Here is a 25,955-nt window from a genome sequence, read left to right on the forward strand (position 1 = left end):
AGCTTATGTTACATATCTTGGTATGCATTTGAAGAGTCATTAATTTATGCTTGTGTTATTAAGAACAAATGTTAAGAAGCAATAATTTTCATTTTTCTTTATATTATTAATGTTTATTACTACATAAATTTATATGTAAGATAATATAATATTTTACTTTTAATAACATATAGATTTTAAATATTATTTTACAAATTCAGTAATATTAAATTTTCGTGCAAAGAGCAGATAATTTTACTAGTAGTAATTGAAAACTAAAATCATGTGCTATTTATGAAAATTTGTCATACGCTGAACATAAGTTATTGGGCCAAATTGTAGTCCAACTTGATTTCGGGGCAAAGACCCTCCATCACATTCACTTGGGAAATTTGCAGAATTTTTTTTTGCTAGTTTCGGTTCAGATGCTCAGCGCCCTTAGCTAATTATCGATGATTTAGGTGAGTTTCTTTATGATTTGGACATTTTCTGAATTGTTTGAGTTACTGTTTCGTTGACGATCGGAAAGTGCCATTTCAGGCATGAGATAATGAAAGAGAAGAATCCATCTGTTGCTGCTTCTACTTCAATTTTCAAGAAAGTATTGTTGAATTGTTCAGCTCAGGTTTGTCCAATATGGGTATCCCTTTATTCTTTTTATTGTTTGTTTTTTCCCTTAAATTTCACACATATAACTCAAGTAAAAAGTTGTAAAGATTTGATGTTTCGTTTGATATCCTTTCTTAGCATTTGTTGTCTTTTTCCCCACAAATCTGATACATATTGCTAAAGAGGTGAACTTTATGTGTCCCTTGATGTTCGATTGATCTTTTAGGCAAAAAATGAATCTTTTTATGTACTTTGGATTTAAATCATCATCTATATTTGATTTGTAATGAGTGGGGGTGAAATATTAGACCCACTACCTATCTGATCCTGTTTGCTCGGTTGTTTGTTTCCATATCCCTCGTGTCAGAGATTGAGAAATACTGAAAACATGAGGATCTTTTAACAGCTTATTTCTACTTCTCTTACAGGCGAAAGTGTATGGCAGTTGTGTTGCAGCGAAGGTTCCAGAAGTAGAACATGATATGTGTTTAAAAGAATTCCTTGAATTGAGCAATTGCATGAAAAGCGTGGTATGATAACCTCACCGTCATGTTTGAGTTAGAAAAGTTTCCTAAATATGTCCTATGTCATCCCTTCGCTTGCCTGATTTTCCTGTTTATTTAACAGATAAGAAGAAAGGCTTGAATAGTATATATACGCAAGTTAAGAGTGATAAGCAGCTGTTATTGAAGTTAAATCAAGCATGAAAAAGTATGATATTTTTTTCGTTTTTGAAGGATAATAATATTGTTCATTTAATTATAATGTGTTAGCATATAGCTCGTTGGACAGTTAATTTATTTAATCATTTAGGTCAGGTGTTTCTCAGGTCAGTAGTTCTACATAGGGGGAAGTGAAACATGTCAGCACAAGCATCTTCATCTCAGCCTTCTGGTTTTGGTAGTTCTGGTGCTCTATCACATGTGTATATTCAGTATCCACCTTTAAGATGCACAATCTCAGGAGCAAGAAATATTTTCTATGATGAAGGCACGAAACAGCTTATTGTTCCCACATCTGATCAGGTAAAATGCTAGGCTAGAAAGATGAACGCAGTCACACATGGTCTAAGTTGATGTTTTGACAAATCATACCACAGGATTTTTTTGCTTGCTATTACCAGCGAACTAAATGGTGGTCACTCTGTTTGCAGGTTTTCTGTTGGAAAACAACTCCATTTAATCCAAATGTGACTCCATCCTCTGATCAAATAGGCGAAGGTCCAGTTTTGTCCATTCGATATTCTTTAGATTTAAAACTTCTGGCTGTACAAAGATCCACTCATGAGGTTCAAATTCAGAACAGAGAGAGTGGGGATACTTTTAGTTTCAAGTGCAGGTCTGGATCAGAAAGGATTCTTGGATTTTTTTGGACAGATTCACCGACGTGCGATATTGTCTTTGTGAAGACCAGGTATATAGCAGAAATAGTTATCTCTTAAGTTTCTTGTCTGCATCAGCTTCCATAACTATTTGATTACTTCATGGTTCTTAAATGTTAGCCTACCGAAAGAATGAATGAATTTTTCATCAGTAACTTAAAGCTACTTTTTGTGCCTTTTTAAAATCGGTACAACTGACTTCGAATAAATTCCCTCACTTGGATAGATCTTTATAATCTATTCGATATATTGGCATGTCTGGATTGGATATATTGCCTTATTTGTGTAATTGTTTCTGAAATTTTAGTCATTTTCGTAATCATAACTAGCATTTGGTTACATCAGAAAATAGCTAACAATTGTTTCATGAGGCAACAATTAACTTCTAATTTCAGTTTCAGAATCCAAACTGAACTGCCTGTTGTTGTGAACTCTCTTTATAGTTTTTTTTGTCAGTAAAAAATAACTTTGTATTACTAGCAATAAAACCTGAACCCTGAGGTTTCAGGTTCAAAACTCGGTGGAGACAAAAAACAGTAGGTGATTGTTCCCATCTGTCCTAGCCTTGGTGGACACCTGGTACCTATTGTTGGTCGGAGGTGCCAGGTATAGAATTAGTCGAGGTGTGCAAAAGCTAGCTGGGACACCACGTTCATAAAAAGAACACAACAAACCCTGCAAAAGATGATGCTGGAAAAGTTGCTCTGGTTCATACTCATGGTGACCAAAATAATTATTTCCATCAAAAAAAAAATATTTTTCACAAGAAAATTCGGAATGTCTGTTTTCCATATCTTCAATAATATTTTATATGTTCCATTATATATTTATCCCACATGGTTTTTGTAAGGGCTACAAGTTTGTTTTTCTTTTTATAAGGTAATGTTTATTAATAAGGCACCAAAATGGTATAGAAACAGAACAGGACTCAAATACCTCCAAACAGCAGACTAAGCTACATGTTCCCTCCCAACAGATGCAAAAGTCCAGATATTGATCCATACATTCTAATGTACTACTTTTAGACCAAATATAAAAATTATGCAAATATTTGCTCTTGATTCTACAGACACAAATTCTCTTCCCTTCAAAGAAAAAATTATTTCTTCCATATGGTCCAGAATATACAAATGGGAATTTCCATAGCTGCTTCATGCTTCTTGAGACTTTTTTGCCTTGCTAGCTTTCCAATTAATATTGAATCTTCTGAGGCATAACCGATGATATGCCAGCGTTGTTAGAAAGAGCTCCTAGCATTGTCTAGGAAACCTGCAATGATGCAGTAAATACTCCATAGTTTTTGATCTTTTCTTACAGAGATGCCATCTCTTGCATCAATTTTAAAAAAATTAAAAAAAATGACATCTGTTGCTTACTGAAAAACGTCTTCACTGCAGATTGTTTTGAGTTGAACATGACTTCTTGGTTGCAATCCAATCCAAACTAGGCTGCCTTAACCTAGGGCTAGGTTTAGTCTTCCAAATCAGCTTCCAAGGCCAATTTAGTACACCAAAGCGCCCCTGCTGCACTAGCAAGCTGTAGCAATTCCTTATCTAAAAGGCTAAAACCCTCTTTTCCCTGCTGATGACTCAAACCAAACTATTCACTTTATTTTGATCAATTGATATTGATTCAAACTGTTGAAGTAACTGACAAAGTCTTTTTTAGAAACTTCCATTCCCCCGTTGTCATCAGATATCTTCTCAAAGTTAACCACTACCTGGAACTTGAATAGAAGTCGATTTGACCATCTTTCCTCATAGAACAACTGAACATATCTGAATATTTGATCATTAAGCTTTCATCTCCAATCCAAAAATCCGTCCAAAACCTTATCTGGCCCCATCTCTGACCTCTAATTTAGTGTTCTGTAGAAATTCATCCCACAACACACTAATGCCTTTCCAGACCCCCCTACTGGACTTCAATAATGAAGAATTATCTCTGCATTCCCCAGCTATCCATATGATACCATAGATAGCATCCAGTACCTTCTTCCAAATTTCATCTCCACCCCTACTATATATCCATAATCATTTAAATAACAAGCTCTTATTATGTAACTTTTAAGTCCTCACACCCAATCTTCCGTCCTTATCATTTGTAATCACTTGCCATTTGACCAAGTGAAACTTCCTCTTACTGGCATTCCTTTCCCGTAGAAATCAACTTCTTGTGGAAATCAGTCTCTTTTCCACTACGACATACATATTTTTTTTTGAAATTAGTCAGTTTGTTTCATATCAGGGACCAAAACAGTTCTTGGGTAGTACTGAAACCATATTTACGATAGAGTTCTAGTGTCTTCCCTCTCTTTTTTTTGTTTTTGAGAATGAACGTTTTTTCCTATTTATCTATTCTGCCTGTACTAAACTTCTGTTTACACCATAATAAAAATCTATAAAATTCATCTTCTGCAAATTGTTCTTCTTGCCCTCAAAACATCTTTGATTCATTTCTTTCCACACTGTCCACCATATACAAGCTGGGACAATCCTCCATCTCTCCTCAATTATAGTATTGCCTATATTGATCCAACAATTTAGGACTATATTTGTTGGTTTCACCCAAGTGATCTTCCTAAGACTGCTGAATATTCTCCATAATTGATCTGTCCATTTGCAATACAAAAAGAGGTGGTTTACTGTCTCTGCCTGTTCCTCACACAAATAGCATCTTGAGCATAGTTGGAACTTCCTCTTCTTTATATTTTCTTGTGTCAGGACTGCTTCCTTTGCTAGTAACCATGTGAAACAGTTTACCTTGTATGGGATTTTAGGTTTCCATATCATCTGCTATGGCCAGAACTCCATTCTATCATTTGAATTTGAATGATTGAGATCTTTGTAAGTTGACTTGACACTGAAAACCCCTTTGCTGCCGATCTTCCACACAACCTTTTCTTCTTCCCAAGTCAGATTACTAAATTGTGCCATTGTATCATGGAAGGCCACTATGTTCCCCATCTCCCAATCATTTAGATTCCTCCTAAGATGTAAGTTCCACCCCTGTCCTGTCCACATTTCAGCCACAGTTGCATTTTGTTGAAAGCTTAGTGTATATAAGTCCGAGAATAAATGTTTCAGGGTTCTTTGGGCTATCCATCTGTCCTCCCAAATTGACACTTTCATTCCATTACCCACCTGAAATCTGATTCTAGAACGAAACATAGGCCAAAGATTTCTTTCTGATCTCCAGATACCATATCCATATGGTGTAGTTACCATCTTTGTCATCCAACTATTCTCCATTTCATATTTTGCCCTGATCACGTAGCATATTTTCTCCTGTCATAAACTTCCAAAGCCATTTTAACATTAGGCTTTTGTTTTGTTTCTTCATGTTCCTAATCCCCAGTCCCCCCTCTTTCTTGTTTTTATGACCTCTTCCCAGTTGACTAGATGAAACTTCTTTTTGTCATCATTTCCCTGCCAAACGAAATTTATTCTCAAAGCATCTATCGTCTAAATGACCTTGTCTGGTGCTGGAACACAGGCATCATATAAGCAGGTATTGCATCTAGTACACTATTAACCATGATTAATCTACCTCCCCTAGACAGATATTGGCTCTTCCAGTTGGTTAGCTTCTTTTCATATTTTTCTATCACTCCATTCCAGATCCCTATTGCTTCACAAAAAATGAGAGTATCATCTGCATATTGCAGATGGGTAATCTCCAAGCCATTTTGTGCACTGTTGTGCACCTTAAAGCCCCTTATCCAACGCTTCATCTTTGCTGTGTGAATTAGGTTACTCAAACCTTCCATGGCTAAGATGAATATAAAGGGTGACAGGGGGTCATCTTGTCTCAGTTCCCTTTGGGATTGAAAGAAACCACTAGGATTTCTATTAACTAAATTAGAAAACTTAACTGTGCTTATGCAGAATTTCACCCATCTAATCTATTTGGCTCCAAAACCCATCCGTTGCATCATAAGTAGTAAGAAATTCCAATTTAAATGATCATAGGCCTTCTGTGGGGGTACTTGCTTCTCTGTCTAGACTCTACACATTCATTTGCTATCAACACTGCATCCATTATTTGTCTACCTTTTATAAAAGCCATTTGTTGGTTGTCTACAAGCCTGTGTAGCACCTTCTTTAACCTTTCTGCCAGCAGTTTGGCAATGATCTTGTAAACTCTACCTATTAGACTAATAGGTCTAAAATCTGTCAGTTCCTCAGCTCCAACTTCCTTAGGAATCAAAGCCAGTAAGGATCTAGAACATCTATGATAGACACAATATCATTAGAGTAATCTTAAAACATCTGGAATTCCTCTCCTTCCAAATCGTCCACCAGATACAAGCTGGGACAATTCTCCATCTAATCCTATCCTTAGCATGTGAATATGTTCCCTCGCAGCTACTAAGAGCCTCTGTTATCTTGCCTGGAATCGTCCATGTTATACCCTTAAGGTTTAAGATGTTTCTCCACAAATGAGCTATGTATGGACAATGCAGAAATAGATGGTTGACTGTCTCAGCTGTTTCTTTACACAGGAAGCATCTTGAGCACAGTGTCATACATCTGCTCATCAGGTTGTCCACTGTTAAAGCGGCCTCCTTCGCTAGTAACCATACAAAAATTGATACCTTGTGGGGAACTTTTATCCTCCAAATCTGCTTCCATTGCCAGTTTGCTGTCTGGTGGTTGGACTGGTTCATAACTTTACAGGCAGCATTGATCTTAAAAATGCCTTTGGAATTGCCCTGCCACCATAAAGGATCTTCACTAGCTTGAACCCCAGGAAATTGATCAAGTTTGCCGAGGAGGCAATCCATCCAATACACTATTAATGAGGATGAGTCGTACCTCCAAAGGAAAGATATTGCTTCTTCAATGGATTTACTTGATTTATCTACCTAGAACCCCTATCAAATACTTGTCTTTCTTTTTCACCCAGTGGCAACCTTAAATAGACTGTAGGGAATTTTTCCACTCTACACCTAAAATATTTGCCAACTACTCAATACAGTCATCACAATTAATGCTAAATTTACTACTTTTAGATACTTTAATCTTCAACTTAGCAGAACCCTCTCAGATAAATAAATTGATCATTTTCTGCCTCACAGAAGAGAAGAATATCATCAACAATTAAATCACGCTGAGAATCTCCATTATCAGAACGAAAAGGTAATTTGATGAAGGGTTACCTAATCTCGGTCCTCCTTGATACTTGAAAAAGCCTTGAGGGTGACCATTTATCAAAATTGAAGATCTGTCTGTAGAGACGCAGTTTCTGATCCATCCGATCCACAATTCACTTCATCAGTTTTATATATCATGCAGACAAGACGAGTTGACATGATCATATTCCTTTTCTAGATCTAGTTTACATGCTACCCCTCTCTGCTACCTTTTAAATATATTGTCCACAGCTTCATTGGCGACCATGGCCGCATCAGTAATCTGTCTACCTAGTATACATTCTGATTTGGTGAAATCAGCTTACTAATGATCTGTTTACGTTTTTCTACAATAGCTTAGCTATGATATTATGTACACTTCCCAATAGGTTGATAGGTCTGGAAATTTTCACCTCAGCTGCTACCGTCTTCTTATGTATTAAGTCAATGAAAAAAGAATTCAAACATTTGTTTTAGGTGCTTTCAGATGGAAATTCTCAACTAGCCTCCATACACCCATTTTGGCCATATTCTAGCATTTCCTAAGAGAAACAAGTTAAAACCATTTAGCAAGAAGCCTTAGGCCTTGTTTGTTTGCACTTAATAAACTAAATCTTAATCATTCAGGTTCCAATCATTAAGACCTCATTTGTTTGCGCTTAATAAATGTATGAATCTTAATCATTCAGATTCAGCCCATTAAGTGCTTTTGGTTTTAAAGGTCTGAATCTTGAACATTCAGATTCACCCTATTACGTCCATTTGTTATTCTTTTTTAAAAAACCCTCTAAATGAATCTGAAAAGATTTGAACGAATCAGATTTGTAGGAGAGTCCTTTGTGCGATGAAATAGTTCTAGTTTAGTTTTGTTTTAAGTACACGCAACTGTATGTAGCTCCATGATGTAAATTTGGGACCCCAGCCTAGATTTATACAGAAACTGTTACCTTTGTCAAAAAAAAAAAAGATTTGTAGGAGAGTCTTAATACCATTCAAACTTATTTAATGCACTTTAAAATAATCAATGTCGCTCTTCTTTCTCTTTGCGCGACTTTGTTTGCTCTCGCTACAAATTTTCTTCATCTCTTTTCTCAATCAAACATCATTTTGAACTGGTTAATTTTCAAAATCTTTACAAGTATTTTTCTTATATTAACAATTTTTTGGGGTTTATTGATGTTTATCAAGAACACTTCTATCCTTTTAAGATTTGTGTACAACACTTTCTGAAAGTTCTAGTGCAACAAGAGTTCATGGTCGGAGTCCAAGTTGTACTTATCCCTGTCGTGGTGTCTCTTATATATCTACTATTATACATATAGATACATGTGATGAAGTTGAGTGACAAAAAATATGGAGGTCTTAATAATTCTGCATCCCAGTCTTCAATTTCGACTCAGAAAAGTTTTGCGATAAAAAGAAAAATATCTCTGTCTCAATTGGAAAATAATGAAAAGATGAGTATTGCTTTAGAGTTATTTATTAACAAAAATAGTGGACCTGAATTTGAAGGATGAAAGCATTTCGACGGTAAGAAATGTTTTGGAATGAAAAGAAAAATCTCTTGTTTCAATTGGAAATTAATGAGAAGACGAGTACTACTATAGAAAGAAAAATTAGATGACATTGGATGGGAAGAACCATTATATAGTATAAGAGGTTAGTATATTTTGTGAAATTGGTAGTACAAAAAAACATGGATGACGCTTGGATTAAGGTCATTGAAAAAAAGAACTTTTTATTTTTTCTAATTAGCTTGAATATATGTTAGGCATTGATAATATGAAACCTTCTTTATTATTTAATTAGTTGGATTAATTATTTTATGAAAAGATATTTATGTTGAATTCTGAAAAAATCATGTTATAATAATTTTTCACTGGATATATAATTTTTATTTGCATAGCATATTTTTCAATTTTTTAAATCATATATATACATGTAAATATTGTTTTCTTATTCAAAAAGTTTTTTTTTGATGAAATGAAAATTTTATTTTATTTTATTGATATAATGTTCAATTTTATATGCACATTTAGATTTTGAAAACAATTAGTCTTAATCATTCATTGTATTTGAAGACCACATCTTAATATTCGGATGTGTATTTAGATCTAGGCATCAGGATCTTAATGCACATCTTAATATATATTCAGATTCAAACGTCTTTAGTTTTAATGGAAACAAACGAGGCATAAGTTTGCTTGTTTTTTAAGGTTTGAATCTTGATGTTATTCAATTCTTAACATCAAGTGCATTTGTTTTTTTAAAACTTTACAACCACTTATTCAATGATTTCTACAAAGATGGCGGTTCTCTTCACTTGACGGCTTCCTTTGGTATTCCCTTCCAAGAGTTCCTATACAAGAAACAGATTCACTAAGAAAGAAGAAAAGTTAAAATGGTTAGCATAAGGAACATCCTCACTTATATTTTTTTTTCTTCTTTCTTTTCCCTCATTCTCTTTTCAACCTCTTCACTCTTTTCTTGTGACAACTCACTTCACTTCACACTTTCTTTCCTTTTTCCACTCTATAGTTGTCACCTTGCTCACCCTCACTTTTCTCAATCTTTTGTCGCTCATCCTTTTCTCTTTCTCAGAGCATTCTTTTCATTGTAATTGAGACTCAATTGTTCATTCAAGACTTCATTGGGTTCCACGATTCAAGAGTAATCTTCTTATCTTTCCAATCAAATGGTGACTCTCCCTTTCTTTATGCACTACTTCCCTATCAAACAAACAAGATCTCCCAAGGATGATATGACTGGCATGTAGTTGAACAACCCCACATTCAACTTCATCTTCACGACGCCCAATAGTGAAAGGATTCCTCACCACTTTGTTCACCTTCAATTCTCCACAATCGTGCAACCAGTATAACCTACATGGCCGAGGATGTTTTGGTCTTCAACTTTTAACTCCTTCACCAAGGTAGCACTCATTAAATTATCACAACTTGCTCCATTAACTACTGTAGTGTACATCCTATCGAAAACCATACATCTCGTGTAGAAGAGATTATCTGTTTGAGAATCATCCAGTTCCACCAAGGAATCAATCACAACTCTTTTTACCAACATATCTTCTCTTTCAACCAACACTTCATCATGTACGGTTCCTAGCAAAACAGTACTATCCCAAGAAACATCACCATGGACATCAACAAAAGATTCTTCAGTCTTATCACCATTCTTAAGACATGGCACTTCACAAGTAGATTCAAGGATAGGTACCTCCAAAGACTTGCTTTTCTTTTCACTTCCACTGTTGTCGATTTCCTTCTCAAGCATAGCTAGAGAGTCAAACACACTTGTATAGCTTCTTGTAGCTTTTTTTTTTTTTGAAACTGGTAAGGTTGAATTCTTCGGCATACCTTAATGTTGGCTACCTCCAAAAAGGAATAATTACAAATTTCCTATCAAATCTATAATTTGGTCTATATCATCTATACAAAGCTGTTTACACAAAAAAAGGTAGAGATACTATACAATTCCATTTAACTTTGTGGATGGAATTGGATCTATCTTCAAAACATCTTCCATTTCTTTCTTTCCAGACTGACCACCATATACATGATGGTATTAGCTTCCACCATCTCATTTGACTCTTGCTGCCTCTTCTCCTAATCCAGCAGCTCAACAAATCTGATGTATGTTCTGGCATTGTCCAGTTCATGCTTGTGATGTTGAGAAACAAGTTCCAAATTTGAGCAGTAATTACTTACAATGCAGGAAGAGATGGTTATTTGTTTCCCCTGTCAAGTTGCACAAAAAACACCTAGGAACTAGTTGTCTGCCGTTCTTTTGTAGGACTTCTTCTGTTAAACACGCTCTCTTTATCACTAACCAGGTGAAACACTTTACTTATGTAGGAATGTCACTCTTCCAAAAATAGTTCCAATTATATTTTGGACCCCCCTGTCATCCCCATTAATCCTCTTTTGTAGGCATTGTTGACTGAGAAGACTCCATCCTTGCTATATTTCCACAGGATCTTGTCTGTTGCTATTGTAGTTATAATCATTCCAGCTAGTTTTTCCAGTAGCGCCGCCGCCTAGCTTCTTGTAGCGTTTTGAGTCACATTTTCATTCTTAGGTACACTTTCCACATATGAAGGCTTAGGGGTAATAGGTACACTTGAAGCACCACTAGCATATGTACAAGATTGAGGTGTAGTCAATCACCACTAGGTGACCCCATGGCAGTAGTAAGGTGTATTGTAGCTTGTAGCACTAGGCTTCCCTTAATTTGGCATAACATACAGTCTAGGTGTACTAGTGGCACAACTTTATTTTAGTCATTGCATCTCAATGTCCATCATACTTGTTCATCTTTAATTGACTTGATGCATATCACTATATGATTCCAAATTGGTTCACTCACAGAAGTTGAGCCTTGACCGTCCTCCATAGTTTTTACTGCAAATGAACAAACGTTTAGCAATAAGAATTCCTAATCAATTTTTAGTGTATCCTCAAAGTGACAGTCAATCCTGGAATTATTCTCGGATACGAAGGTATCAAATGGGCTATATCAAACTCGCATGCCCAGTAACCCATGTGTGGTACTTAAAACATCTTCCTAGACACTAATAGGTCAATGGCCTTTGCAACCTCGCTCAATTGCACTCACCACTCTAGCATTTTTCCACACAAGGCTATCCAAATTTCTCTTACACAACCAAGATTTACAAAACTCCAAGTAGACATTCAATTATCGGTTTGGACTGGAAGTTATGTTCAAATGAACGGACAAGAAAACAAATGGACTAGGAACCAAAAGCATACTATGAAAATAAAAGAGAAAAGCACGAAACAATTGGCACGAAAGAAAAATACAGACACAAATAACTAGAAAATACTTAGTAGGACTATTACTAAGCGTGATCTAGCTTAGGAAATCCAAAACAATTGAAAAGGAATGAAACATAGCAGCTTGGACCCAAAAATCTACCAAAAACATAAAAAATCCAATGCTGAAATTTTCTGGTGCGGGCAAAAAACGTGGTGACATTTTTGAAATGTCTAGACGAAAATGCCTTGGTCTTGAGTAAAGCGTCTAGACGAAATTGGCTGAAGTTCTCAGTTCAGATCTGTCCAAGTCCACGAAAATTTCCGGCTAAATGATTTGGTACATGATTCTACGTTTCCAGCTCATAATTTTTTTCTGCAAATGAACTCAAATCTGTTCCAAATTTCTTCAAATCTACTTCAAACACTCCGAAACGTTGGATTATGGTATCCTCAATCAATATCAAGAGTTTTCCACTCAATTCTAGCTCCATTTTAAAATCCAAATCTTGGAAGCACACCTCAAGAACTTCAAGTTCTTTAATGGTGAAATAATTTTCGAACCCCAAGTACACCAATCAACTTCAATTATGCTTAAACTTCAGATTCAAGTTCCCTTATCAATGCAGAACTAGTTTCAAGCACACCCAAATACTTCCAATCAACAAAAATCAGATTTGAATTTTCAAAACTCAACTCAAGTTCTTCAATGATCTTCGATACAATTCAAATTTCCAACTTTTGATTGAGGTTTGGGTATGAGTATTGTTAAATTAAGTCTTGGACCTAACTCACACCCCAAAAGCTAGCTCAAAGGGATGAGGATTGCCCAAAGCCTTATAAGAAGTCCACTCATCTCATTAACTATCAATGTGAGACTTTTGTCATACTATCTGAAATTGCTCAATCATTTGGTACACTTAGTAAAGGGGCAAATTTGAAACTTTTCCTTTGTGCTTATGGATATCAATTTTTCTTGGTAACTTTGTATGAGCATTGCATATATCATATTTTATGCCTTTATATCATGTATGCATTGTCATTCAATAATATAACAATTACTACTACGTTTCGATCCAAACAAGCATTGCCATTAATTTAGGTAAAGCTTATTTTTGAACCCTTTCAAAATGATTGGCATGCATATCTGATCTAGATCCTCAACTGCAGTGGACTGGAGTTATTCTCGTGCAGTTCTGGAATAAGATCACTTCAACTGGTAGAGACTAAGAAACTGAATGTGAGCTGGTATGTCTATACACATGAAAGTAGATTGGTGCTTCTAGCCACGGGAATGCAGTGCAAGAACCTTACAGGATATCAGGTTTATTTCTGGTCTTTCATGTCTTCTTTTTAGAATCTTTACCTCCTTGGTATAAAAATGCATAACATCACTTTTGCAGTATATCAGCATGATTGTGCTCCGTTATGTGATAAATATAATGCAGCAATGGCTAATAAGGCCCTACAGAGGAACTTAAACAAATACTTTATTGCTTTGGTTGGCTTAATAATCCTTAGGAATATCTAAATTGTTGGGGGTCGAATAGTTTACCATCCTAGTTTTTGAGTTTTTTCAGATTGGGGGTTTCAAGGTTAAGCTTCTTAGCTGAAGTATATTAAGCTTCACTGGTAGGAAACTTTATCTTTTCTCCGAGGAAGTAATATCCATGTCTGTCTTCACCTTTAAGGATCATCATTTCTCGTTTTTCAGATTTTATGATAAGCCCCTGTAGCTGGAAAAAGTCTTTAGAAGTGAGATTTTGTCATTTATTCGGCTTATCTTTTTGTTCTATAAAGTCTTGCATGACTAAACTAATTGCAATCCTTCATGTTCAGAATTCGATTGATGCAAGGCATTCATCACTAAATCCTTCAATTTTGAAAGCTTGACATTAGTTTTTATTCTGTTTTATAGATTTCATCCGTAGGAATAGTCCGATTGCCAAGGTTTGACATGGCAATGGCAAAATCTGAGGTAAATAGTAAGCCTGTCCTTGCTGCAGAGGATGTTTATATCGTCACAGTGTAAGTGCTTATCCTGTTCTCTTTTCTTTAGTGAGATCTTTCACATAATTTTTGCTGTTGAGTAGATTTTTCATCTTAATTGTGACATGTTTCCCTGTTAATTCACAGTTATGGTAGAATTTACTGCCTGCAACTTGATAAAATAGCAATGCAACTCCATTGTTACAGATTTTATCGTGATGCCGTGATACAACAAGTAAGCTCTTACCAACACCAAGGGTACATGCATATTTTTTGTAAGAGTCCCAAGTTGTATGCACGGACATTTTAGCATTCCTAACTCCTGAGATTTTGAAATTACTTTGAAGTAGTTGTGGCTGTAAAGATAGATGGGAAAAGGGCCTGAAATACCCCTCAATTTTGTTATTTAGAGCCTGATGATATCTATGTTGCTCAAACTCTTCAAAAATGTCGGCGGGTACGTGTCAGATTCTCCAAAAGTAGTATATTTCTAAGAATCCGACACGGGTGCGGCATCATTTCTTAGGAGTCCGAGCAACATAGGCTGATATAACCCCTTGTTACAAAAGTGACTTACATATACCCCTGTCATTCCAAAAGTGATTCACATATACCCTTACCATTCCGAAAGTGGGTCACAGATATCCTTTTCATCTACGGAAGTGAAAAAGTTAATTTTAAATTTAGTTTTTTGATTATTAATTTTCAAAAAAATCTATGTAGGGGTACATAGTATCCTTCTAGCAAAGTTCAGGCATATGCTTGATTTTTTCCACACATGAATTATTTTTCGATTTCTTTTATTACACTATTATTTGAGTTTCTAATTCTTATTTCATTTTTTTCTTTCATTCTTTAGCGTAAAAATAAGAAAAATAAAAGAAAGAAGTGTGAATGGAAAAAGAGAAAAAAGTAAGAAAAAAACTTCAAACTAATTTTTTTTGTGGCTATATTCTAATTTGAAACTATTTTTCGCGTCTATATTGTAATTGGTTTTTGTATTTGTAAAAAAAAAAATTGGGGCACCTATAATAGATTTTACAAGAAAATTAGTGGAAAATTAAATTTGACCATTAGAATAAAAAAGTCTAAAAAAAATGTGTGAGAAGGATTAATATATCCCTACATGGATTACTTTAAAGAGTATATGTGATCCACTTGTCTACTAGTACGGGTATATATGAGCCACTTTCATAACGAGTATATATCAACTCTAAATGACAAAATTCAGGGGGTATATCAGTCCCTTTTATTAAGAGAAGATTGGTGTCTATTATTATGGTATCTGATTGTTGGTAGTCTTATTGACGGACTAATGTGGTACACTTTTTAGATGAATTGTTCCCTTTCTAGCCATTTCAATCTTTTCAGTCCTGCAGCTAGAGGGTCGATTCAGACCAGTGAATTGCAAAATTTTAAAGACTTCCTGAAAAATTTCCAGCAATTTTTCTTGGAATTATTTTTCCAGCAAAGTACAATTTAGGTGGCATTTGTTTTGAAAAACTAAAGAACAGTTTCCAGTCTCTTGCAGAAGTGAAGGTGTCAGTAGAATTAAATAGGCGGAGTCAATTTTAAACCACAAAGGACTACAACACCCTGTCATAAGGAAATCGCGTTTAGTAGGATGAATCAGTTCACTCGATACCCAAAAATGAAATGGTTTAAAGGAACAAAATTGAACTGGTATCAAAAGGGAGGGGAAGGAAGGGAGGTTAAGGATGGATTGAGGGGAAGGAAGGAGGGGGAGGTTAAGATGGAAGACTTCCGTGAGAGTCAATCCTAAAGCTTGGATCATGCTGGAAAACGAGGTAGATCAGTTTAATAGGGGGGGATAGAGGTTGGATGAAAGCTCTGGGAAGACTCCAAATTCAAAGAGCTTTCTCTTTTGGCTTCTAATGCCCTTTGATTTCACCCGTTTCAGCGTGTGCTTTATGAATTGCTAGCGCACAAAATAAGACAAGATCCTCCAACACATAAATGGTTTCGCAAACCAATCTCCTAAGTACATTGGAGGCATCACTAATGGTCCCTGCCAAGTCCCAGTGGCCCAAAACAATGTGGATTCACCAGTGGTGTAGCGGAAGAGGTTTTGGGACAAAGGGAGGGGGAGATTTAGGACAGGCGACAAACCTATTTGTTCCAAACACAAGAGGCATTCGTCCAATCCAGTAGAACAAGAATCAAGGATAAATAGTGGTTAATGGATATTAAGATCAGTACATGTAATGGGAGGGGGATAAATGACCCACACAAAAAGGGCCATCATGAAGGTGGTTGTTAAGGAATGTGGGGCAAACATCTTGTATTCTGTGAAACTATGGAAGAGATGACATATACGGTATTTAAGATTTAGAGAAAACTCGCAACATTGGAAAGTAGAGAAGTCCAAATCTCCTCACATCATTTTAAGAAGACTTAATCTATTGACGTCGCCTTACACTTGCCAACAAATTTCATTTACACACACGAATTATGGTTTGTTCTAATTGAACACTTGAACACATGATAAAGTACTTTGTTCCAGGATCTAGAGAACTATGAGCTAGGGAGAGCCATGACAAGAGAGTTACCTGTTAGGCTAACAATATGAAGTTTTGATGATTAACAAACATAACTTGACATATGCAAGAACCAGATATTAAACATGTCCCAAAATAGGATTGGTAGCGTTTCTGACGAAGAACTACTGAAGAACCAATTCCTTAACTTGTCAACTAGAAAAGTTTCTTACTAATCTCAAAATAGGATTGGTAGCGTTTGGTACCGTTGATTTTTTACTAGTGATGCTGAGTTAGTTCTTCCTCTTTTGTTTTTTTGGGTTTTGTCTAGTTGATATGTTGCCTTGTGTTTGATTACTCTTACGTCTAGTTGGATCTTCTTGTCCTTAAAACATAAATTGGTCTGCCGTTTGATTGTTTGAGTTTGTATTACTAAAAAGCTATTTCCTCTTACAACTTGTGGGAAAACAAATGCATCACCTTAATGAAATTTTGAAGTTATACTTTTGGAGGATTTCATGTGGTACTTAAGGGTGTTTGGATGGACTTAAAAGCTGGTCAAACCTACTTTAACTCAGTTGTTGACTTCTGAAAGTGTTTGGCAATATATAAAAATAACTTTAAATAAGTTGGGAGAAGTTTTGGCAAGGTTAAAAAACCTTAAAATAAGTTTAAAATGGCTTAAAATAAGTTAAAAACCAAAAGTAGGCCTCCCCATACTTTTTATTTATAGACTTAAAAGTCATTTAAGTTTGACTTTTTATTTTTGACTTAAAAGCTACTTTTTAAGCCAATCCAAACGGGCTCTACTCTGCTTGCATTTGCACCGGCAGATACCAATTTTTTATTGATATTTGTCTGAAATAACTTTTCTTCTCTGATGACAACTAAAATGTACTTCCAGGGTTCTTTGCCAGTTTATTCCAACAAGATAGCTGTCAGTGTAGTTGACAATGTACTGCTTGTTCACCAAGTGGATGCGAAGGTGGTTATCATATATGATATATTTGCAGATTCTCAAGTGCCTGTATCTGCTCCACTTCCATTATTGGTTAGAGGTTTTTCTAGAGCAAATGCTGCAGCCTCTCAATTGATGGGTCAAAATATTGAAGGTCTGGAGGGAAAGGACTCAAATCATGGTGAAACAATTATTTATGCAGATGAGTGGGTATTCCTCGTTCCAGACCTTATATGTGATACTGCCAATGGAGTTTTGTGGAAGATCCATTTAGATCTGGAGGTAAAATTCTGATTGCTAGTAAATATCACGATTTGGAAGTTTACTGTCTTAGTTACTATTACCTTGATCTTTTGCAGGCCATTTCTTCTAGCAGCTCAGAAGTGCAAACAGTCCTCGAATTTTTGCAGAGGAGGAAATTAGAAGCAAATAAGGTCTGCTTTCTTTAATGCAGATGCTGTTTAGTCATGTAGAAATGTAATTTTCTCTGTTTGGTGCGTGAACATTTTGAGTTACTACAAAAAATAGTGGGCAGTTTGCCCTAATTTATTTGTTAGGATAGAAGCAGTTTCACCTTGACTGTGATAGACCCCATTGAGACATTAATTGGGTACTGTTGTACCAAACTACCAATCAATGCCTGTCCAAAAATGTCTTTGTTGAATATTTTGCAGTAAATTAATATTTTCACCATCTGAAATTGTTTGTTTCAGGCTAAACAGTTGTGTTTGGCAATGGCTCGGACAATTATTCTCGAACGGCGACCTGTGCCCATGGTTGCAAGGGCGATAGATGTCCTAGTCAACTGTTTCTCTCTTTCAATAAAAACGGGAAAACATCATATGGGATCAAAAGTGGAGAGAAGTTCAACAACCAGTGGTTCTAATGTTAATAGTGCTCTTGATGAATCCATCAGTCAAGCAGATACCTCTGAGAAGTCACCAAAACAAGAAAGTGGTAGTGGCACGCATGACAAGTCTATTGTGAAATCCTCTTCCATTACTTCTGAGTCTGAAGACAATGTTAGTTCTGCACAAAATAGAGGCAAATCTGTAAATGTTGATTTATCTAGTAGTGAACAAAATGGAGGTAACTTGGTTGGGACAGATGTATCAGGTGATGAAGCTCAGCCTTCTGTTGTACGACTTCAAGCTCCTGGATCAGGTAGCACTTCCCTAAGGACTGATGAACAGCAGGAGTCTCTCGTAACTTCTGCTGCAGTATCTCCAGATGATCTGTGCAGCTTCGTGTTTGTTCCTGTAGAGGAGGAAATGGCTGGGGATTCTTCTTACTTAGTTGCAATCATTGTTGAGTTCCTACGCAGGTACACAATTTTTCTGTGAGCTATCTCATAAATAGGGAATTCTTGTAATGCCATCGCTATCTAATCACATTTAGAAAAAACTTTGAATGTTTTATTAACTTATATAGGAGTAGTACTGCAGCTGTTAATAAATATACAAGGCAGTTCATCTGTAAATATCCATTTTTTAACCCTGAAAGAAATATACAAGATTTTCTCAAAGGAAGGTCGTTTTTGTTTCGAGTCTAACCAAAACCAAACCACACCAAACTTTTCTCAACAGTAGGTCACAAGTTTTTACATGTTATTTCCCTCCTCTAGTAAGTTATTTTTCCTTTTTAAATTATACCTACTTTGTGTCATATTATTATGCCTTTAATAGTTTATACCATTTTACGAGTTTTTTAAAGGTGAAGTTCCTAAAAAAAATTTTCTTAGTTTCTTTTTTATGCTGTTTATATTACAAATTTACTAGTCTAATGCTTGTTACTTCAGGACTGTTGTCATCAACAGTTGGCATGATCTGGATGAACTAATAATGTGGATGTTTGGTTGATAGTTTTAAAAACTAAATAGTTGCGAATTATTTTTTAGCTTGATTAAAATATCCAATTCTATTTGTTCCTTAATCTTAATTCAGAAAACATTTCCATCGAACTGTTCAATCCCCATCCAAAGCTCTCCTTAAATATAGAACTCACCTTTTCTATAACTAAATCCTCATCAATCTGAACTGCTTCAGTTTTACCATGTTCATACATCTTGTAAAAGGGAATTTTTTTTGCTTGCTCTTCTTTCTGACATGTTTTTACTTTTGATGCATGAACTGTCTTTTCTGTATCTTATAGATCCTGTATCCATTCTTTCAGTGCTAACCTGGAAAGGTTGAAAGTGCCTCTGAATATTTATGTATTGATGATACAACTGCTAGCACGGAACGAAAATTATGCAGAACTTGGATTGTTCATCATGAATAAGGTTAGCTAATTGTTATAGTATGTATTTTCAAATGTACCAGGAGTGCTATAACAAAAATAAGAGTTCTGTTTTTTTTCCTCGACAAACATCTATATGAGCCCTAAACTTGTGTTCATTGTGTTTTAGATAATTGAGCCCTCAAAAGAAGTTGCAATGCAATTACTAGCATCAGGCAGGCATAATTTTCAAACAAGGAAGTTGGGCCTAGATATGCTCAGAGAACTTGCATTGCACCATGACTATGTCCTGCTACTTGTTCAAGATGGATATTATCTTGAAGCTTTACGTTATGCCAGGAAAACTAAGGTATTCTTAAACTTTCCCTGGATCCGATATTTGAAAACCTTACTGTCAGGAAAAAAATTGAAGGAAAAAAACCTTGAGTTGACCACTTCTATATCTGTGCGCTTACTTTACATGTTTAAACTCTGAAGGTTTCATTTTCATGCTTTAACTGGATTCCGTTGTTGGGCATGAGTTGAGATTAGGACTAAACCTGCCTGATAGTTTCAACTGTACTTTAACATCTCTTGATTACAGTATCGCAATAATGTGCCAAGCTGGCATTCCTTTATCTAAGAGAATTTGAGGAGTTGGGTTTTAGCTTCAGTTTCTGTTGATTGCACTCAAGACAAACTTGACAAAAACTTTCTTGTATGACTGAGGATTCTGACATTAAAGTGGATGTTATTCAGGTGAATACTGTTCAGCCTTCATTGTTTCTTGAGGCAGCTTATGCTTCTAATGACTCTCAACACCTGGCTGCTGTTCTAAGATTTTTCTCAGACTTCATTCCTAGGTTCAAGAGCACTACTGATCACCAAACTTTTAGTCGTTATCTTGCCGAGATGAATACAATGATTACTGCTTCAGGCACCAAACCTTGACATAAATGAAGAAGTTGGATCACTCTGTTCCCCCTTGAAGATCAATGATTCAGTTTATTGTTGAATGTCAAAGTTCTGAAAAATGGCTGTGGGGCTTCATGCAACAACAGTAAGAACCAGATACCGCTGTAACATGTAAAAACAGTCATTAATAAGCTTTAGCTTTTTGGATGAGACTTTTAACGCGTATCACAGAAATTAGTTTTTGAAATGCTGAGGACTAGTAAGATGGATGTAATTATCATACTCCATTTTCCTGGTGATCATATTCCTTTTTTAATTTTTTTTTTTTTGTAGGTGGACCAAAATATTTTTCTACCTTTTTTTTTTTCTTATTTACTCAAAATCATCATTTTCCGTCATTTTTCCAATATAGAAGTAGACGAATGAGGTAGTGTCAGTTCGTTGACTCTCATTATTTTTAGAATAAAAAGATAATTTATTTTTGTGAAAAATAGCATTATGTGATGTTATTATAATATTATCTTCAAGATTAAAAAAATTATAGGTTGTACTATTTAAAACATAATTAAAAAAAAAGGAAAAATGGTCAAAATACTTTTCAATTTTATTTTATTGTTTGATTTTACCCCTGTCATTAAAAAGAAGTTAATTTTACCCTTGTCGTGAATAAAAGTTAACAAATATACCCCTCCTTGGATGGAAATCCCCAAATCAATAAAAATTACCCAATTTAACTTAGATTACCCAATTTAAACCCAATTCGACCCGAGCCAACCCACTTAATAATGTAAAATCCATTTCTTTTACCAAATAATACTTTGTTTTCCCTACCACCACCACCAAAGCCACCACTTTTGCCGAATCTCCTTCGCCACCATCGCAGGAACCACTCTCCCACTACTCTTCATCCTCCAAGTGAGCAGCCAAGAAAATCTAGCTAACAATAATACTACTTCAAGCAGATACCGCTTGAAGATCAATGATTCAGTTTATTGTTGAATGTCAAAGTTCTGAAAAATGGCTGTGGGGCTTCATGCAACAACAGTAAGAACCAGATACCGCTGTAACATGTAAAAACAGTCATTAATAAGCTTTAGCTTTTTGGATGAGACTTTTAACGCGTATCACAGAAATTAGTTTTTGAAATGCTGAGGACTAGTAAGATGGATGTAATTATCATACTCCATTTTCCTGGTGATCATATTCCTTTTTTAAATTATTTTTTTTTTTGTAGGTGGACCAAAATATTTTTCTACCTTTTTTTTTTCTTATTTACTCAAAATCATCATTTTCCGTCATTTTTCCAATATAGAAGTAGACGAATGAGGTAGTGTCAGTTCGTTGACTCTCATTATTTTTAGAATAAAAAGATAATTTATTTTTGTGAAAAATAGCATTATGTGATGTTATTATAATATTATCTTCAAGATTAAAAAAATTATAGGTTGTACTATTTAAAACATAATTAAAAAAAAAGGAAAAATGGTCAAAATACTTTTCAATTTTATTTTATTGTTTGATTTTACCCCTGTCATTAAAAAGAAGTTAATTTTACCCTTGTCGTGAATAAAAGTTAACAAATATACCCCTCCTTGGATGGAAATCCCCAAATCAATAAAAATTACCCAATTTAACTTAGATTACCCAATTTAAACCCAATTCGACCCGAGCCAACCCACTTAATAATGTAAAATCCATTTCTTTTACCAAATAATACTTTGTTTTCCCTACCACCACCACCAAAGCCACCACTTTTGCCGAATCTCCTTCGCCACCATCGCAGGAACCACTCTCCCACTACTCTTCATCCTCCAAGTGAGCAGCCAAGAAAATCTAGCTAACAATAATACTACTTCAAGCAGTAACTTCTTTAAATCCAATAATACTGATAATTAAATTGTAAAATTCCAAATAAATCAAAGAATGAGAAACTCTTACGAACAACAATCCATTGGAGTCGAGAAAACTTCCTAAACCCTTGCAGATCTCTATTGAGGGATACGAAGACTAAAGATTCGAAATGAAATGATGAAACAAAACTTGGGCTGCAATGGTCGAAAAAGAGTGTGAAATTGGGGAAGCTATTTTTCTCTGTGTATTTTTGTGAAGTATTTAAAATTATGTGAAAATGAAATAGCAAATTTTTTGACTTATGTGCATAATCCAATCACTGAACAAAGTTTTAAAAGAAGAAAAAAAGCCAGTTAAGCAGCGACCTCCACGCATGTGGAGTCCTCGGAGCGTAAGCGTCAACGGCCTAAGCCAGCTCCGCTACAGGTCCACCCGTAAGAAAAGAAGATTGATAAAAGGAATGAGTTATATTATTAAATGGGTCGGGTCGGAGTAAAATTGGGCAATTTAAGTCAAATTGGGTAATATTTTATTGATAGGATATTTTCATCCAATTGGGGGTATATTTGTTAAGTTTATTGACGGCAGGGGTAAAATTAACTTGTTTTTAACGGTAGGGGTAAAGTCAACCAATAAAATAAAATTGAGGGGTACTTTTGACTATTTTCCCTTAAAAAAAGTACAAGTAGTAATTTTTTTATTCCATTTATAGTTTTGGGGTCAAATAGCCCTCACAAAAGTTAGATAGCTTCAAACTTTTAGATATTTCAAATTTGACTTGTGATCTTTCCACAACTCAAAAGGTATCAATTTAGTCTTTTTATGAGGCATGCAACTTAACACACAACAAGTTGTCAAAAAAGTTTAACCTTACTAATTTAAAGATGTATTTGACTCAATAAGCATGACATTAGTTAAATCAATTAAAATTTTATTTTTCCTTTCCGTTTCACAATTAGGATAGTAAGGAAGAGTTTTATGAATCATTTCCAACAATCAACAAAGGAATTAAACTCATTTTAATTTATATTCACGGCCTCCATCATTTCTAGTTCTTATTATTTTTCTTCTAATAGATTTTCAACCTTTTCAAAATACATTTAAAAATTAAAAAAAAATTTGAAAACGTCACTTTTATTTTTTATTAAGTAAACATAGACAACTTAGAAAAATTATTAATGAAAGTGATAAAATATTTATTTTCTCTGTTAGTTAACATTTCTCCAAATTCACAATTATCATTGTGAATCAATTATAATAAAGCACTTTTTCTTTTAACTTAAAAATGAGCCTTTTAGTGATTTGTTTTTTACGACAAGTCTCACACTTTTTTAAAAAAATCAATCACTGAGATTAATCTTAAATTACTCATGATAGTCACATAATCATGGTCAATATGACACAAAATGAGCATGTCAAAAATTAATAGAAGATAGCACGTAATTAGGAGTAGAAACTTTATTCATAACATCTAATTACACGCGTACTTCTTTCCCACAAAAATATCATTTTTTCACAATTACATATTGGTCAAATATATAATTTGTTTGAATCATGGTTTGTTAAAAGAAAATTAGATATCAATTTCTTTTCCTCATGGAATGAGTATGAAGTACATCTTTCACATTTAATACCTTCCATAGGTAAAACACAATTTGATATATCTCTTTCCAAGGAACTTAAGTGGTGTAAAATCACCAAGCATGATGGTTTGGACTCATTAAAAGGAGTATATCTTTCAAATCAATCTGTCATAACAAATATGATGATTTATACTAGAACAAGTTAACCATTAATTAACATTCTCAATCATGTTTATATCTATAATCTTGTCACGAAAAGTTTTTCAGTAACATATGCCTGAGGTATAGGACCACAATTTTAAATTCACAAATTTGAGCAATATGACCATTTGTACCACAGACAAAACACCGTTCCTTCTTTTAAATTTGTGATTTTCTGTTTAGTTGTTTCCACTATTATTTTTTTTGTGAGGTCTATCATCATTTTTCTTTAAAATCCTTCTTAGGCTTCATAGATATATTTTTGCGAGAATCTAGAGTATCATTATTTGAATTAACTAAATTTACCTTTAGTGTGATGTTGCTCGCTTCTAATTGTAAAAGTTTTCTTGACCCCTAGTCTCTTCTTTCGTTCATTTTTCATTATCAATGTTTCAAGAGAAATTTTCTTTTGTTTGTGGCGCATAGTTTTTTGAAATCCCATTCAAGAAGATGAAAGTTTATTTACTATACTACAACCAATAATATTCTCTCCAATTCAGGTCTCTTCGGATTTGAACTCTCCAACATACATTATAAAGTCTTGAACTTGATCGTCTATTGATTTTTTGCCATCGTTTGAAAACACAAATCAGTTAGCAAAATATTTTTTTCACTCCAGATTAATACTTATACTGCAATGCTTTTCAAATTTCCTTTTTACTAGAGTAAATTTTATATTAAGATTATAATACCAACATTTTCATAATCATACTTTTCTATTTTTTTTGAAAATAAATAAGTTCATCATCATTCATGGATGAATATATTGTCAACTTTATTAAGATTCTTCTCAGTTAAGCATAGAAACGTTGAAAAAACTTAAGTAGAGAAGTCCTTTGCCGTTCCACTTTTTGAAGTGATTACCATTGAATTGAAATCACTTGGTAAGATCTCTCATCTTGACATTCGTGAATTTTTCAACTGCAGTAATTGATTTTCCTTAAAATTGTTCGTAAAATTACATATTACAAATTGCAAATTACAATTGAGAAGAACATAAATTACCTTCAGGCGAAGGCGCAAATATGTCGCTTATGTTAAGGAGATTTAAGGCTATTGCAACAAAAGTTTCACCTGTCCTACAGTAATCTTCTTGACTTGTCCCTCTGTTATACATGAAAGAGGAATGGTGCAGTAAAAATATAGTGCGATCGACATACCTCTAGTCATTGTTGATGATATAGTCAGAGTCTACAATTCTTTTTTTCTTCAAAGATCTTCTAAGCACTCAAAACCTCACTCTTAGATAATATGTATTTTTTAAAAGTAATGTGCTTAGGAACCTTTGAACCAAATGACATACTTATAATCGTGCTTCCATCAAGAACGGTTAAGAGGTTATGGAAAGTTACCAACCGCTAGAGTAGTAGGATAGTGGATCCATGTTGTGGGATAATGGGTAGTTAACTACCTTCCCATTAGTGGGATAATGGGTCCATGAAGTGGGATAATAGACCTATGTAATACGGACCATATCAACATTAATAAAAATGCTAACATTCTCCCGCTTGATTTGTATATTCTAATCCCATTAATGAAATATAATACAGGAATCATGACTATAGTTTCTCTGCGAGTAGTATCTTCCATGTATCACGTTGCACTATATCTCTAAACTTTAGCCCATATAATTAATTAATATAACTCAAATATTTATTCAAGGTCCATACTTTAGCGATATTTGTGAAAATAAAATTGAATGTGCACACAGTAAACGAGAAATATCATATAAAATAGAGTTTCGTAAATATTCATTGTTACAACGAAATTTTACATAGTGGGACTAAGTTCCATTGTGACTACATGATCCTTAAATTTTTATGGTGGCATGCCTTTAGTTAAAGGATTAG

General features: G+C 34.6%; 1 protein-coding gene across 6 annotated transcripts; it reads left to right on the forward strand.

The window, feature by feature from the left end:
• Positions 1-305: 305 nt before the first annotated feature.
• LOC107014838 (regulator of MON1-CCZ1 complex) lies at positions 306-21,686 on the forward strand. 6 transcript variants are annotated; one of them, XM_027915569.1, is made up of 16 exons: positions 306-440; positions 520-604; positions 1,017-1,118; positions 1,216-1,299; positions 1,402-1,613; positions 1,742-2,001; positions 13,064-13,217; positions 13,812-13,921; positions 14,030-14,117; positions 17,285-17,620; positions 17,698-17,772; positions 18,052-18,662; positions 19,490-19,619; positions 19,746-19,925; positions 20,315-20,546; positions 21,446-21,686. In XM_027915569.1, exons 5-15 carry the CDS (start codon positions 1,449-1,451, stop codon positions 20,504-20,506), a joined length of 2,301 nt encoding a protein of 766 aa, XP_027771370.1. In that variant the 5' UTR covers positions 306-440; positions 520-604; positions 1,017-1,118; positions 1,216-1,299; positions 1,402-1,448; the 3' UTR covers positions 20,507-20,546; positions 21,446-21,686. The 6 variants fall into 6 exon arrangements, with proteins under 6 accessions (XP_027771370.1, XP_027771368.1, XP_015070428.1 ...); XM_027915567.1 differs by lacking the exon at positions 21,446-21,686 and having other exon boundaries at positions 20,315-20,786; XM_015214942.2 differs by lacking the exon at positions 21,446-21,686 and having other exon boundaries at positions 19,511-19,619; positions 20,315-20,786.
• The last annotated feature ends 4,269 nt before the right edge of the window (positions 21,687-25,955 follow it).

The sequence above is a fragment of the Solanum pennellii genome, chromosome 3 (genome assembly GCF_001406875.1).
Source record: "Solanum pennellii chromosome 3, SPENNV200".
NCBI classification, from domain to species: Eukaryota; Viridiplantae; Streptophyta; class Magnoliopsida; order Solanales; family Solanaceae; genus Solanum; species Solanum pennellii.